General features: G+C 37.0%; 1 protein-coding gene across 1 annotated transcript; it reads left to right on the top strand.

The window, feature by feature from the left end:
* Positions 1-300: 300 nt before the first annotated feature.
* On the top strand, positions 301-16,789 carry CTCFL (CCCTC-binding factor like). The gene is made up of 7 exons (XM_064465290.1): positions 301-809; positions 1,760-2,012; positions 3,716-3,886; positions 4,367-4,500; positions 6,434-6,554; positions 7,844-7,993; positions 13,930-16,789. The coding sequence occupies exons 1-7, from the start codon at positions 531-533 to the stop codon at positions 13,971-13,973; spliced, it is 1,152 nt and encodes a 383-aa protein (XP_064321360.1). The 5' UTR covers positions 301-530; the 3' UTR covers positions 13,974-16,789.
* The last annotated feature ends 1,151 nt before the right edge of the window (positions 16,790-17,940 follow it).

Below are 17,940 nucleotides of genomic sequence, written 5' to 3'. Positions count from 1 at the left end.
GCGCAGAGCCCCTTCTCTGCCCGCCATTCCCTGAGGGGAAGCAGCAGGACACGGGATGCGCTCGCTGCCTGCAGGCCGCCCGCACCCCGGGGCTGGGCCCACCACTGCGGGCGGGAGCCTTCCCGCTGCGGGGCTGTGAGGTGGGTCAGGATGCGGGGGGAGCCCCTCTCCAGGGGAGCTTGAGGGGATGAGGGTCGGCCGGGAGGCTTTGGGAGTGGGGCTGCGGGCAGGGGTGGTCGGTGAGGTGGCGGGGCGCAGGGGTGGCAGGCGGGCGGTGGTAGCCAGTGTGCGGGGGCTTTGCGGGCGAGCTGGCCAGCAAGGGCGTTCAAGGGCTGGAGTGTGAGGCAGGGCCAGGGGGTTGTCCTGAAAGCCTGTGATTTGCCCTTGTTTTTAACTTTGCCTTTTGAACAGGTTCACTCGGCAGCATACGCGGCCTTAGGGCTGCTGGAGCCTTTCACCAAAATCTGGGGTGCAGAAAAATAACAGGGATAGAAGAGTGTGATGGGGATGGGATAACCCGAGTGAAGGAGATGAGCAGTGCCAGTCACCACAGTGTGGGTCTCGACATGTGGACGGGGCCAAATATCACCCCAGTGTGGTCCTTCTCTCCTGAAGAGGGTGAAAAACACTTTCTGACCCTACAGACAGTGTGTCTGAAGGCAGAAGAGGAGGACTTGGAGGGACTCTGCCAGATGACTGCCCACCCGCAGAAGGGGGTGGCGATGGCAGCGCTGGCCGGGGCCGTTGTGCTGCAGCCGGTGGTGCAGCAGGGGCAGGCTGTGCTGCACAACGTGCCAGCAGGCATGGCTGTAAGTGTGTGGGAAGGTATCTGTGGTTTTTGAGACTTCGGGTTGATGTAGATTAATGTTTTGCAAGAAAATGGGCAAGCAAAGAGTTCAGAAAGCAAGCTGGCAGAGGAACTACCAGACATGCTACTGACTGAGGTACAAGTCTGGATGTTAGCTTGTACTATCACACTGATTTGGTTCTCATTTCAATATTAATTTTTCTAGGTGTTCAGATTTATTGGACTTAAGTGTCTAATCCTTTGTACAGGTTTTTATAATTTCATCCCATGTTTAAAAAGGCAAACTAAAAATTCAGCCTTTCTAGATGATTAACCTGTTGAAGTTCAGACAAGTTTTCCATTCAATGCATTTTATGAGAAGGACATGCAAGCATTGGTGTTTATCCTGTGCCAGCTATTGTTTTTGTAATAAAAATAATTTCTTTTCTTTTCAAACTCATGTGCCATCCTAGATAATTTCTGAGGTATGGTCATATTTAAGTTTATCTAATGCAAAAAGTAACGCAACCTTGTTAATTGCCATATGACAAAGAAAAATACATAATCATTACAATTAGGCTGCAAAAGTCCTGTATTAATTTGGTAAAATATTGAGAGCATACTTTCTTGTAGTTTTCTTTTAAAAGGTAAATGTACTGAAATTAAATTTAAAATGTTTTAAAAAAAATAAGGATACATATTTCTGTGTTCTCAGTGCCATAGTCTTAAAATGATGCTCTGGAATTTTATATAAAATTTGAAGAGCTTGGGCTTAATTTTAGTAATTGTTCACCTCCCAGTTAGGCTGCTGTATGTTAAATGCAAATTTTTTTGTTGTGGTTTTGTCCATCACATTTAAGGCTGAAAATCAAAATGAATCAGTAGCTTGCATCTTGTTGATAGCTCAGTTGCTTTGCCACTAGCAACTATCTTTGATTAGGGAAGTTGTAAAATGTTTTCTTTTTTAAATAGATTGACAGAGACAATTATGTCGTTGCATTTGAAAATAAGGCCCAGCAACTGAGCGCATGTGAAGAGGGGGGAGGAAAGGAACTTTTTTTCACTCCGGGGGAAACAAAGAGCCAGAGCTGCAAAGCCAGTGATGATCTGTCAGACTCATGCAATGAAGGTAAAGAGCAGGAATATGTAACTCCATCAGAACAAACAGTTGTAAGAAATCCCAAGAATCTAAAATTTCATGTTTGTGCTCCGCATCGGAAAAAAGGTAAAAAGTTAATAATCTTTGTAGTTAATTTTCAGATAACATATGTTAAGTTAGATTTTGAAGTGACATTGAAATTTTATATTAAATATTCAGAGTGTTACTTGTTAAGTTTAAATTAGGTTAAATCTAACATTCTGTGGAAATTTGGAAAAAGAAATAATACCCTTCAGCCTTAAGTGATAAAAGATACTTGTTCAGGCTGATGTCATCTGTGTTGTGTTCAGGAGAGACATTTTGGATGGCATTTAGAAATTAACAGTCTTTTGAACAGTATGTGGTATTTGAAATCTCCAGGGAGATTTCAAAGTTAATATTGTGTATAAATGTCTTTGAATAAACCTAGTAATTTACTTAGTCTTTCTTAGTTCCCTCATTCAGCTTCAAAATGTGCTTGTTTTGGGGATTTTTGGATGAGCTTAGAGTGGTTTCAGGTTACTGGCCGAGGGTGGTGGGCAAGTATCAATGCCTGTCAGCAAGGTATCTCCCAGAGCCTAAGTAAAAGTACCAGAAAATGGCTGATTTAACATTTTAGGAACATAAAAGTATGTTGTAGAAGTTGAGGACTGACTTAGAAAGGAATAGATAAGCAACTGTTTCCCTAGAAACTGTATGTCTGTACTGTAAAAGTTGGATGACATCAGTAATGTTGAAGAGTCTGTAAGCGTGTGTGTCATAGTATCTGGATGTTAAGGTATCTTGGCTGAGGTTGTTTAAAGTATTGTACCAATTGTTAATGTCCCTTGTTTTAGTTCTGTGTTTATAGGAAGCACATCTGAGCAGCTTTAACAAAGCTAACAATGTTCTTTTGTGTGGGCATGAATCCACAATGAATAAATAACAATAAAGTGGTTTTGTCTGCTGTTATTGCAGTGTTAGCTGCACATCTCTGTGTGGTATAAAAGCATTGTATAAAATATATTTTGGTCTCAGGATGAAAATCATTACAGAGAGTGCACTTGGGAGCCGAGACAACTGTTCTGCAAAGGCTCTTCAAATATGACGTATTTGCCATTTCACAGTTTCAAATCTTCAAAACTGGAAGTGTTGCACATTTACTCTTAACTCGTCAAGCTCAAAAGAAATTCATTACTGCTGTGCCATGAACTTGGAAATGTTATGTAATCCAGAAAGCATAACTTTATTCTGTGACTTCTTCAAGGAATTGATCTTGTTTTCCTTAAATTCAAATAATAATTTTAAAGAAGTTTTTACATCATGATGTTTTTTACATACACTTTATGAATTCAGGACTACCAGAAAGCTGAGAATAGCTTAACCTGCCATTTCCCAATCTTTTAACAAGCCTACTTAGTACTAATTATACAGTTGTCATTAAGGAGTGTGTTGGACAGGTTGTAAGTGCCTTGATAAACCACATCTTAATGATGCTATCAAGAGAGGAAGCTTCATCCTGCCTTGGAGGTGAGAGCTAGGGTAGGAGTTAGGTTTCCTGGGATTAGGTTCCGAACTGTATCACTAACACATGGCACTATTTTTTTGGCAAATCACTTAGGTCTTAGATACAATAATTTCTGTCTGGCAGCTTGTTGTTGTTTTTTTTTGAAAAATGTATTTTGAGGTCGTTTTATGGAGAAGTATGAAGTAGTTTGACCCAAAGTAGAGGTACCATATTGAAAATGGTACTTTTTTTTTTTTAAAGTAATTTTGTGGCTCTTATGATCTAAATGTGTCTGTTCCCACAGGAGAAAAAGCAGTTTTCAGCTGTGGTTTGTGCATGTTCACCTCACTCAAAATATCAAATCTTAATCGGCATGTGAAAACCCATTCTGACGAGAAACGTCATGTGTGTCACCTCTGCCTTAAGGCTTTTCGTACAGCTACTCTCCTGCACAACCATGTGAATGTACATACAGGTATCTTATGTGTGAAAATACTTCATTTTGCATGTTGTCTGCAAAATCCAATTAACAGCCAGATGGCTTTGTCTTAAGGCTGTATTCTGTGATCATTTTGTGCTCAGAAGTTTCTCTGATTTCATTTGGAGTTTCATGCTGAAAAACAAATGATCTGTAGTTAGTAACTCTCTGCGTATGTCTTAATTTACTTTGTTAAATACCTTTCTAAAAATTTTTGTCAACTGAATATTGACTTCAGTTGTGTCTGATTCCTATGCGCATAATAGAATTTTTGTGATGTTTTCATTTTGCTATATAACCATATGAAGCAAATTGATAAATCATGTTTACAGTAAACTATGGTGTACATTTACTGTATATAAAAATTCAGAATCTCAGAAAAGGTTCTATTTAAAAATTGCACGTGTTAATTTAAGGCAGACAAATCGTACCATTGTATTGTTAAATAAAATTCTGACAAACGGTGTCTTCTTACAGGGACCAGACCCTATAAATGCAGTGACTGTGATATGGCATTTGTGACCAGTGGTGAGCTTTCACGACACAGGCGCTACAAGCATACTTTAGAAAAACCTTTCAAGTGTTCAGTGTGTAAATATTCTAGTGTAGAAGTAAGTACAACCTTATTGAATTTTTTGGGAGTGTTTATGTGGTTTTACATACTGAAATTTTAACGTACTGTAAATTTATAACATTTTTGCACTGATTTTTTAACCTTGAGAAATTTCTGCCGAGTTGGTACCTACCCGTGCGTATGTCATACTGTCTATATCATCCTTGGTTCTTGTCAGATTTCTATATGAGATCAAGTCAATATATTACAGGGGTTGTTTTTATTTATTTTTATAAATATATATATGCATTCTGAATTGGGAGGAATGGTCAACCTCGTGGCTGCTGTACTACTGTGAAAGAGAACTGTAGAGACGATAAAGGTAGGGAGACCTGCTGGATCCCAGGAATCAGTGGCCTATGTATAATAGCATCAAAGCAAAGACAACCAGCCTCTGCTAATGGCCTTGGACCACAACGATGGGTTGAGTTTCATTTGTCTGCTATGTTACCACAGTATTACTGCAAGACAGCTGATGACTAAAACTTTGTGGTCACCTGCATTTCATTTGTTTGCATGTTTTTTCATCCCTGTCACCCCTCAAAAAAGGAACAAGTAATATTCATTCCTTGAATCCTCCCTTTGTCCATGTAGTAATATTTATAATTTAGTTGCTTCAAATTAATATTTCTATTGTTATTTAGCTTTTTAAAACTGGTTACATTTTAAGGGCATTTTCTTTTTTATTATACTAAAATTGCTGCCAGACAATGTGTTTGTGTGAATGTGATCCTACAACAGCATACCTGATCCTGCTTTACACTTCATTCCACATATTGTAGAACAAGACTGGCTGATGTCTGAAATGGTGCTCATACATTCTGTTTATATGCTTGGTGATGTTTGGTTTTATAGGATTGAAATTCATTTAATCTGGAAATAAAAAAATTAGAGACTGCCTAAGGGTTCGGTTGGAAAAAATAGGCTTTCAGTCATGCACCTATGATTGAATCACAGTCACAGCCACCTATGATTGAATCACTGTCGCAGCTTAGTGAATATTCAGTATCTGAATTTTTTATGTGCTATGTCCAGATCTAAAGCTGTAAGAAGGCCTGAACTTTATTCCACACACCTTATCTTCTTAATTAGATTTGGGATAGCTTGCATCTTTAAAAGCCTTGCCAGTTCATGTCAAAGTGTCCTACTCTTTCCCTTGTTTTGATAAGGAAGTATTCAGCTCTGATTGCTGTTGCAGAACTCTCGCTAATATTGCTGTAAACTCTATCTGAATAAGGAGAGTGGAAGGAGTCCCCTAGTACTACCCTGCATATGATTTGACTTCTGTATAACAAAGATTGGCAATCATGTTCAATTTTATTTGAGTATTGTAGATCTGAATGGATCTAGTAATGAATTCATTAAGTATGTTTGTAAATGGAGGAATTGAGCATGAGGTAACTCCTAATCTTAGCTTGCATACCTACAATATTTATGGAGAACATATCACCAGAACAGAATAAAAAAAGCAGAATGAATTAAACTTTTGCAGTGAAAGTGCTTCACTGGGATTTGAAGGTGAATAAAGGCTTTGGTTAATGAGTTCAGTCTTCCATTTATCTTCCTGAGGATTTTAAAATAATTTTGTTTGGCATATCCAAGTACCCTGACGGTGGTAGGTATCCCCTTCAGCTGATCTGAAAATTCTAGCTTTTCTGTTTTGACTATAAAATCTCTCCTTTTGTTTATGTTGGCACCAAACATTGGAAGTAAGATCGTCTGGGGAAAGAGTACAGAAATGTTACCTAAAACCACAACAGGCTGATTGTATAGGAAATAGAGGCAGCGGAGAGGGGTGGGAGAGCGCTAATTCTGGGATAGATGCAATATTTAAAATTGCAATAGATGTATTTTGTAAAATTGCTTATATTTTAATTTATTATGCATCTCATGTAAATGTTACTGCAGAAAATGTCTTATTTTTGTACTAGGCAAGCAAAATGAAACGACACATTCGCTCACATACAGGAGAGCGTCCTTACGCCTGCGACCTTTGCAGTTATGCTAGCAAAGATGCATTTAAACTGAAAAGGCACATGATAACTCATTCAGGTAGGACTCTGATGTAATGACCACGTCGATGTCCTTAGGCCCTTAACATTCATAGGGTTAGAGTGATCTAATTTCAGACTCTAGAGTTAACACGTTTTCATTTGTGATTTTGAGTAAATATGTGCCTGGAAAATGTGTTCTCTTTAAATTTTCTGGATTTGGCTCTTGGAATTCCAGCTGTACAGTGCTAGTGGTTACAGTCTTGCTGTTCTTCCTAAACATTTTTTTATCTTAGAAAAATATTTCATTTACGTGGTCTTGTTTTCTGTGGATCAAATTGTCACTTTTATTTCTCAATTAGTTAATTTCTTATGGAGAAGTATTTGATGGGAGAGTTTAAAACATCTGTTCAAAACATGGACATCGTTGTGGCCCCAGATTGCTAGTAACTAATTTGGTCAGTAAAGAATTAAATTGTTTTAACATTGAAAGCAATGCATTCCGACCATGGCTCTGTAATGTGCATGCCTTCTGAGAAGGCAGTATCTGTCACATAGTTCAGAGTGTAACATAGCTCAGTTATGATACATAATGTGTGTTATGATTAGTGTTTTAGTTTGAATCAGAGTGTGAGAGTGTGGTTTGAATCAGATCTTCCAAATACCCCACATACCATGCTTCGGTTCGCATCTCAAGGGATTTTGGTGCAATTAAACTCAGTTCATTTTTTAATGGGAGTCAACCAGAAGAGTCCAGCGGAGCACCTAGTGTTACCCACAGAGTCCACAGACTGGAGCTGGTTCAAAATCTCTGTGTACATTGGGTCCACAGCACTAGCTGTTCCTCTCTGCTCTTATCAGACTGCACTAATTGCCACTGTTCATGTAATTTTTGATGACACACCTGATGTGACTTTTTGGGGCAGAATGGCAAAAGAGGAATTTACTGCTTTCTCTTCTGCTGTTACGTATGGCTGGTGGTAAATTGTTTTTATCACTATGTTGTTACAGCTGTTCGCTTCCTCTCTTTGCACGTTTGATAACTCTGCATTTTTGTACATGAAATATTGCAGACAAAAGTTAATTAAAATAATTCCTGATTAACAGTTTAGAATTATAGTAATGGCTTCACACTTCATCAGTTTGACATGCAGCTTCTGGAAACCAAGATTTTGCATTGTAATCAGCTATGTAAACTTATTCATGTGCTTTGTCAACTAATAGTAACATTTTGGTTGGTCTGGGGACTGTTGCTGTTGGAACATGGATGCTGAGATCCATGGGAATTTTGCATCTGTATCAAGTAGAGAGAGTTTCTAAGTGTGTGACATTTTAATATGTTTCTTATAGGTGAAAAACCCTATGAATGTTATGTTTGCCAGGCAAAATTCACTCAAAGTGGTACCATGAAAACCCATATGTTACAGAAGCATGGAGAAAGTGTGCCAAAATACCAGTGTCCACACTGTAGCACCTTTATTGCGCGAAAAAGTGACTTGGGTGAGTTTAAAGGACAAAAAATTGAAAATGAAAAGTGTAGAAATAATTAGAGGTGAGATATCTACTTTTCACTCCTTACAGTGATACCAAATACATTCTATATGACCGTATATAATTACAGAATATTTCTATGGAAAATGTATTTATTGTTTTACAGGTAAGTTCCTCCTGCAAGGCGATGTGGTGACATCTTGTGGTTGATGTTTTAATTCGTTTAAAATGCAAAGTAGCAAACATGTAGCTTTTTTCCCTGCTTAATACCTGTGGCATTGGGACCTTCTGTTTTTCAGTAAGGCGGTACCTCACAAAAATCTATGTCCAGGTTGTATTGTCAAGTTTTTTCTCAAAGCCACAGAAAATAGTCAGATCTGTATAAAGCCATTTCGGTTCTTGCATTCTGTTTCTTTCTCAGCTCTCGTTAAAATGTGTACATGTGTCCAGCTGTATAAGAAACTAAAATAGATCCGATGTTTTAGTATATATGGGGGTTTTGCATATACCAAATCAGCTTTTACCTCTTAATCTAAAATTGTACTGTGTGTTTAGTTGCTGAGCACATTGTCCTTGAAACTTAAAGAAATGTATGTGATTGCATTAGTTAGTAAAGTGCAAGTTAATTTTTAAGTTTGCCTTCATCAGTCCAGCAGACAATGGTTTTACTATGCTTCAAGCATGCAAAACTCTCAGAATTGTAAATTCTGTTAGATCAATTAGATCAATCAAAGATATTTTTTTGGGGCTATATAACACTGATGGAACGTTGAATATGATAAAATAAACTCAAATGCCTCTTAGCTAGTTGGAGACTTTTCCCAGAGCACAAATAAACCACTGCATAAATTCATCTTCATTCAATATGCAGATGATGGGATTTTTTCCTCTGCCATCAGTATCAAACAGTTTTGATACACAGGTTGATACTGAAAATATAAGCTAAAATTTCCTTGTACAAACCACGGTTCTTGAAATACAAGCCATTAGGATTTTCTGGGAATTTATACTAAATTTCTTAACTACTCTCATTTGGAAATGTACTTGCTTCGAGTACAAATAAAGTTCTCCCTATCCATATGTTTCATGTGTAAATTCACCTTCTTTTCTAGAAATAAAATGTTTTCATAAAGATTGAGAGTTTTACTAATAAATCAGTGTATTAGAAATATAGCATATTTACTGTATTTGAAGCAATATAGCTGACCAATACTGAGAAAACCTATATAAAATTCTAGGTTTCCAGAAAGGTATGAAAAAGCTGTATTAAAAAATATTTAGACATACAACAATGTTTTTAGCATCTATTTATATTTTCAAATAAAGATTCCACTGAAGTCTATGAAGTATTTGAAGATAGAAGAGGTACTGTTATTTACATACACACAATTTCTTTGTTCATATATTTTTCCACTTTTCATTTTAATACTGTAAATACTACTTTGGATAGTATTTTCAAATGAATTTTTGTGTTTAATAAAAGCAGACAGTTACCGGAGTTTTTGAAAGGATTTGTTTTGTTAAATGATTTCCAATGAAATCAGTAAGATTTTGGCTTACAACTGCTTAATTTCTCTGGAAGGTTACAACATCTTGCTGCAACTTAATTTGAAAAATTGCCTATTTGGCCATTTTACCCCTACTGCAGAGAACACAGAAAGTTCTTTTTTGTGTTTTCCTCTACAATGTGTGCATTACTTAGGCCATGCACAGTCTAACTCTTGTTCAAAATTGTGGAAACAAAATATTTACCATTAAAATTAATTGCTTTTAATAACTGTTCAGGTGTCCACTTGCGAAACCTGCATTCCTGCTTGGCAGTGGCAGTTAAATGCAGTTACTGTGAAGCTCCTTTTCATGAACGCTATGCTCTTATTCAGCACAGGAAGACTCATAGAAATGAAAAAAGATTCAAATGCGATCAGTGCAGCTACGTGTGTAAGCAGGTATTTAAATTCACTGAAAAGTTATCACTTATTCAATTGATGGTTTGGAAAGGTAGGGTTGGCTTTGGGGTTACATTTGCCTTCAGATAAAAACTTTTGTTACTGCAGTCTAACTAAGATAGTGTAGTTATATTTAATTGCAAGACAAATGGCTCACCAATAAACAGGAAAATTGAAATGCTGGAAAATCTGAGGCTATCTTCTAGGTAAATCTTTTGTACATGAGCTGCTTAGAAGTATAAAGGAAGAGCAATCACTTTTGGTGACACTGTGATGAGAACAAAATAGAATATTTGCGCCTTTAATGTGATTTTCAGAAGTGATGCAGAATAATTCAGTCCAAACTGAACATTTTATTTTAAGGAATACATTTAGGTTAGCATTGCTTTGGCCTTGATCTGTTGGAGTGTACTATTGCTCCATTCTCATTATCTTCTCTGCTAACGTTAATAAGGTTAGGAAAAAACCTCTGAGCTTCTAGCTTCTCCAAGTCAGTGGGCAGTATCCCAATGTGTTTTTCACCATCTGCTTTCAGGGGAGGATAATTAAGAAGACTGTATAACACCCTTGCACTTTTCTGTGTGCCTGTCTGGTTTTTTGAACATGGGTTATAGAGATGGATAGTTATATTACAGATAATATATTCTTTCAGAAACAACACTTAATTGTACATAAACGAACCCATACTGGTGAGAAGCCCTTCGTTTGCTTGTGATGTAGCAAAAGCTTTCAACAGAAGCAGCTTCTCACTCTTCACTTTAGGAAGCACCATGATTCTAATATTAAACCTACTGTTTATGAATGCCCTAAATGTGGTAAGAGCTATTCATGCTGGGTAAGATAATTCCTTTTAAGGAATCTCCGTGGATTTATCTTTAGCTAAGTATTGCAGATGAAATTGTCACAAAGGACTGAGAGTAAGATGCAGTGTACTGGCTGGAAAGTTAACTCCTTAATGCTAAGCCAACACAATGTGTTTGTTTTCTTTCCCAAACCTTACACTGGGGGATTAATAAAGGACTTTATAGTATTCCCCTTTAGGTAGAATGTACCTGACACATCGTATTTTCAGGGCTGGTACAGGTTTGTACAAGCCAATATTAAAGTTACTAATGTTTAATACAATAGTAGTCTTAAAACAAATAAAAAGGCAGTGTGGAAGTATGAATTCTGAGACAAATTGAAGAATTTGGAAAGAGAATTGAAATAAGAGTGCTAGGACCAGTTCAGCAAGGAAAGTAAGAAATTATTATTCACATCTTCAAAACCATATGTAGTGAGAACATATCCCTGGTGCACACTTCTAAAGTAAATGTAGCCTTTTTTCCACATACAGATTTTACATGTAAAACTTTATTGCTTATCCAGGAACCAGAAAATGATAAATCTGATTTTTATACCCACCAAATGGCAATGTTCCTTTAAAGCAGACTTTTAATATGTATTCTGGAAAATCTTCAGGAGTTTTATAGAGGTTGTTAGCTAAGTCAGCCTTTCACTTAGTGTTCCAAAATTTGTCTGTCAGAACCATATTTGTTTTTTGTGTGTGTGTTAAAGTGCTTACATACATGAATATTTGATTCATATATTTATGCTTCATTATGCTAACAGAATAATATGCATAAGCATGCTGAAAATCATGGATTGGTGAGGACAAAAACTGCTACACCCAGAAAAAGAAGCGAGGGCAAAAATAAAACCCATGAGAACGCAAAGCATGTTAAGCAAGAAGGTAATCAGTGAATAAGTTAGAATTTAATCATGTAAATTAGAATCAAGAATAAAAGGCTAAGGCAGTGAATCTCCCCTGCTGTTTAATTACTGTTTCACAATGAAGCTAATTTAAGTGCTAATAATGGAAGAGTACTTCAGAATAGTCTTTACCGTGTGTCAGAAATTCTTGTCATCTGAGTTGGGTCACTGCTAAGGTACCCATTCTGAGACTTCTATTCCCCTGCTCCTGCAAATGTCTTCCTAAACTCCCTGCTTAGCAACGCTTACAAATGCATTTTTCTTTTCCCTTTTACAAATTCCCTTTGCCTTTATAAAGGAGGATGAAACACATCATTACTGAGTTGAGCCATAGTGAGTTTTCTTAAGAGCTCATGATTTACAATATACTGCTTTAGTACAGCCCAGATTGAAAACTTTCCAATTTCAGAGCTCAGATTGCATGTTAATCACAAAAGATCTAGCACAGCTTAATAAAGAAACTGTTCATCTTCTTTCTCTCCCACTCAGACCAGACAGCGATCAAATAATAATAAAAATGCTACAGATTTGAATATCTAGAGTCATTATTCTGTCGCACTGTAGAGGTGATGAGGCCAGTTCATAGAGCTCTTGGTTCAGCATGTCTGTGCAATCTGAAACTCGCTTGTACTTAATGTTACTCATTGTGGGTAGCTCTGAGTGTTTGTTCTGTAAACTTCAATATAAACCAAAAGATGGTCCATAGTTAATATCTTTCCTTCTCTTTCTTTTGCTTCCTCATCTTTTCTTATTAGGTTAGGTTTCCCAGAAAGTTAATAAGTTCAAGTTTTGGCAGACCAAAATGGTAGACTAATTGGTCAGTTGATGTCTTGTCAGGGAGAACACCACAGCATTAAGTGAGGTGCCTTTTCTATCTGGGTGATGCGACTAGATTCCTGATACAGTCATTTATCTTTTATCTTATATGCAGCTCTAAAAACATATGAAGTAATTTTTTTATTCTCTCAAATGAACCCTAGCCTGTCATCACATATGTAGTAATATTCTAACAGTTTCACCTTACAGTCTAAATTTGACCCAAAGGAGATGTCTGCTCATAATTTCATTTATGTGCATTTCTGTTGAATTAGACAAAGCACAATATACGACATTCAGTTAGGCCAGGCCATGGGCAGGAGCCCTGTATCCTCATGCATCCTGCCTTCCCCCGCTCTGTTGCGGCGTGAGAGCTGGCCATATGTTTCTGAGGTTGCCTTTGGGGCCAAAAAAATAGCTTTGCCTGACCAGAACATTGTGTCATTTTTTGCATCTCTGCTTCCCACATGCTGTTTGAAAGCCATGGTAGTCTTCCTGATAGGATTCTTCAGGTGATTTTTATGGAGTAAGAGACAAGCGTAGAGATACATCTAAGGCCTAGGTGTCCTAAAATGATAAATTTTGGTATATCAGATTATATCTACACTGATTTGTGGCCAATGACACTGAGATAAAATTTGACATAGTGAGAAGAAGAAATGTTGAAGCTTTTCTGAATCTAATGAATATATATCAGCAGCTGAGTTTACATTAGCATTGACACTTCTGTTTTCACCAGTAAGACTGTAATGGTATGGTTAGAGAGAAATGTTACAGCTGCAGTGTTTATGTTTGTGCAATAATTAGATTTTGCTGTTTATTTATGTTTTGCTATGTGCAAACAATTTCTTTTTGGTATCTTGCAGATCCCTTCCTATGAAAGCTTGATTTTCTAGAGCTGAGATAACATGTCCTTAGAGGTTGTTCATGCAAATACTCAGTCCATTAATTGTCTCACACAAATACTAGAAATGTCTGTGCTGGTTCCAGAAGGTTTATTCCCAAAGTTGACATTTGCGAGTGTATGTCACTGTTCACTTCTTGCACAACTTGCAGGGCCCGGTGGGATCCCGTATGTGGCTTTACAAAACATTACTTGTGTGACTGGTGCTGCCAGCTATTTGCTGTTGCTAATAATTAAAAAATAAAATGCATGTATATGAGAATTAAATTTCCAGTTAAATAATTGTTAGTTTTCCTCTGATAAGAATGCCATGGGTACTACTCACTAACATGGCTTGTAATGTAATATCCAACATAAAACATATTCATTCTCCAAATAAACTATAAGATAAAAGACAATGCTGTTGTTATATATTGGCAGTATTTTCTCCACTGAATTAAGTTAAGCATTTGTTAAATTTATTGAAATATTTACTTGTCTTTCTGGTTAATCACCACAATATTTAATTTTTATTTTTTTTTGTGAAGCTGACCTGGAATCGTTCCAAGATGTCTCCGCTGTGAAAAATTAACATTGTGCCAGTGAGATTGTTCCTGTTTTACATGGAACAGAAACAGCAACTCCGAGAGAACAGAAAACAGAAACGACTCGTGAAATGATTCTCAACATGATGGACAAATAACGCACGAACGGACTCTGGTCTTCCTTGTTTTCATGGGTTGTAACTGACCGCTTCAAAGTGTGTAACTATGTCCATCTACTAAGCTAGAACAGACACTGGTTGAAAGCTGTTGAAGCCCTTTTGTGCTCATTTTTCTTCCTGTTGCCATTTCTACTATGTTACAGAAATAACATTGCCGAAGTGTGAAAGTTATAGGGAACCTTCACCTGTTTCATTACATACATGTAATAACAGAATGAAGAAAAAATTAACTGATTTCAGAGTAATTTATGAAAAAGTAGATAGGTTTGTTTCACCTTGCATTTCATTTTTCTTCCAGATATACTCACAGAATTGCATACTGATCTGAAGCAAATTTATTCCTCGCTCGCTTTATAGAGCGCTGCATGAACTTCAGTCTGTTTGTACTTTCCTGAGGCAAGCACATGAGAGGTAGTGATATTTTTAATGCAAGGGGCATTTACTACATCTCCTTTCTGCAAACAATTTAGTTTCTAGAATTCACAATGCTAAAATTCAGTTTGGGGCTAAAAAAGTGCGGTGGTTTATGCCCCATACTTCTAGTAATTATTTAATGTTATTAGCTCAATTCTCTTTTCCCAGTGGTTTTCAATAGGTACGATGCCATTTTCTTCAGAAGAGTTCCTTTAGTTGTACATCAGCGTGGAAAATAGCGGCAGAAGCAGATCCCTTACTTCTTGGCTTGTTGTTAGAGTACCTGCAAGCTTTGGGGTACGGTTTCACAGCTGGATCACGCTGCCTGTCCTGTCTTTTCCCCCATGCTCCAGGCATAATTTTCTTTCCTCGCTGTGTTTCAGGTCTAGCAAGCACACGGCTGTAGGGTGAGTTGGATCAGCACGTAGATCTAATTAGAAACTAACCTTTTCTCTCATCCTTGTTTTGGTCAGATCAGTTAGCTGAGCAGGCATAGAGCTGTGTGATCATTAGAGCTGACAGAGATGAAGCAGCTGCAGGGTGTGCTGGTGTCAGAAGAGTGTGCAGGACCACCCCTTTCTGGGGATGCATGGCTTTCTGTCACCTCAGGCTGGCTATTTCTGGAGTGTGGGTGGTAGCAGTTTTCCTCCCTGCTCCTTCCCCTTTCAACAGCCTTCTTCCAGGTGTTTCAATGTCAGGTTGTGATCATACATTTAGCACTAGATCCAAAACACACCCATGACTTTGATTTTGATTAGATGTTCAATAAAACACACTTGTATTATTTAGGAAAGTTCATGTTTGTAGTACATTTAAGAATCAGAGGAATTTCAACTGTCAAATATAATTCTCTAGCTTTTTTTAGGTTATAAGAATTACTGGGTTTACTGCTTAATTAATGATTAATATAGTTAGAGTAGCTACAGTAAGTACTATTGATTTTTATGATTAGTTACAATGATAATTGCCATTTATGCAATGTTCGCTCATTTTTTGGTTGTTTATAATTAATACTTGGAAGTGTGTTCATAAAATCTTAAATACTTATAAAATACTAATCTTTAATGCTGCTACTCTTACGTTACATTTCATTATAAATAAACGCTAGCATTACTAACCAATTTTAATAATATCAAGTCATGTACCAAGTACATAATTTTAATTAAAATGCCAAACCCTTATCCTAATTTCAGGATTAGCATCTATGTTCAACTTCATTATGTATATAATACAGAACTCAGCCAGTATAAAATTGTTTGGTTTTTGCATGTTGAGCTAGCTGTGTTTGCTGGTTATGCTGATGCGGTCAGGGGTAGTGAATTCTGCTGTGCGCGCTGTTCATTGCAGGTGGACTGCATTTCAAGATCTAAATACTGGAAATTTTAACTTTCCTTACTTTGAAAAGTCTGTTAAAAATGAAAATTTAGTTTTTTCCAGTCAGTGTATTAAGCGAACAGCTTTATCCTATAAATCCTATACTTGATAACATGTCTACATGACTGTTCTACTAGAGTTACTTTTTATATTTGGCAACTGTTCTGCTGTAATAAGACCCAAAACAATGGCGTGCTTTGGAGCTTTAACTGTCATGCAATGTTTTAAGTATTTCCATGCACATGGTGAGGAGATAAGGATGTCAGTATTGGCGCAAGATACTTGCTGTCTTACAGGAGTAAGTTATCCAGTTTAGAAGATACAGAGCACCCTACACTAAAAGGCCTCAACAAGACCTTAATCAATCAGCTCAATTAAATATATGAACAGGAATTACCACTTTGGTAATAGAAACCTCATTCAGGTTTGTAGCCCATGTTTTTAGCAATTACAGAGAAGTCAGTGCCTTTGAATTTATCAAAATTACTTGTTGGCTTTGTCCTCCTATTATAATGGTGTTTTTGAGTGTTTAATATCGATTCATGATTGTTGTTTTGTGTCTGTTTTCTTGATGGTAATATTTATCCAGTTTTACTAAGTTAACGATTTGTTCTGGCTGCCTTGTCAATCACAGGACTTAAGAATACTTTTGTCCAGGAAAATTGCTTAAATAATATTGTTGACTTTATCCTTCTTGTGCTGTTTCCATTTGTGTCATAAATTCTAAGCAACAGATTTCATTGTTAATATTCTTTTCGGAAGTTGTATAAATTACTTGATCAATTTTCTGGATATATACTGTTCATTTGAATTACTAATCACAAAGCTGACTCATTTTGTGCTGACATCTGTAAATCAGACTACATAAAGTGGAATATGAATGTAATAATAAAAGATCTTGTTACCTCTGAACTTGGAAAATTATTATTTAAGTCATCAGAAGCTAGAAATGTGTCCTTTTGAAAATCAAGAAAGAACGCTTTGACCTCTTCAGGAGCCATTCCTAGTGGTCTCATGCTTTTTAACTGCAAGGGATTGCTCTTCATGATTAAGAATTTGCACCGCTCTGGCTTTCAGATGTTTATTTTACAAAGATAATTTAATCTAATGCTATTATTCATATATTTTAGACTGGTATATACGTATTAATATCTTTTAACCAGTACATATTCTGAACAAATGGCAATTTTAAAATATTTTAACTTACTAATAATGGAGGAGTGGTTAAATGTACAGGAATGATTCGTGTCATGGAACAAGTAACAGTGAAGTATTCGATAATATTTTCTAACAGTGTTCTCGGATAATTCACTTATTTGGAAAGTAAGATTTCTACATAAAAGGAAGCATGCATTCTGAGTTTCCTCTGCAGAAAGCAGAAATTCTCTACGCTTTAAGTAATTAATGTGTGAGGAAGAGTGCAGTTTCTGCACAGGCATGTGTAACACATCATACCCCGCAGATAAAAGGAGAGAAGGAGTAAAACCAGTGCTTGCTTCGGAGACATCTTTACTAGTTAAGCTCCATAATATAACTAAGACCTTGAAGCATAATAACTTCAACGATGCTAATACGTGGCATATGATGCTGCAGAAGTAAGTACATTTTGGTGTATCGATTCGAATAACTTGTCTTCTGAAACTTCGGAGAGCTGTTCCCCCCCAAAATCCTAGAATTTGCCAAGGAAATGAAGCAAAGTAGCTAGAGTCAGCAGGAGTTGGAGCGTGTGCTTGCGTGAGGGCGTGGAATTAAGCGTTGGGCTGCGAGTTGATGACTGACAGAGGTAATTAGAGGAGTTTCCTGTAGATGGCAGTACACGTTCACATCTATTTAAGCAGGCAGAGGAACAAATGATGCACGTCAAAGGTGCTTTGATTTTTTTCTTTTAGTATTGACTTAGTAAGGTGATCTTGCTGATGATTTTATGCCTGTCAAGGCTATACAAAAAGAATTCTTGGTGGCTTTTTTTCCTTAGCAAGCTGATAAGTCCTAGTGTCGCTACAAAGAGTAGTCACTGCGAGGAAAGAGCATGGGGTGTGCATACCTG

Source organism: Phalacrocorax carbo, chromosome 14, assembly GCF_963921805.1.
Source record: "Phalacrocorax carbo chromosome 14, bPhaCar2.1, whole genome shotgun sequence".
NCBI classification, from domain to species: domain Eukaryota; kingdom Metazoa; phylum Chordata; class Aves; order Suliformes; family Phalacrocoracidae; genus Phalacrocorax; species Phalacrocorax carbo.
Note: the sequence above shows the minus strand (reverse complement) of the source record. Positions and strands in the feature narration are given on the sequence as shown.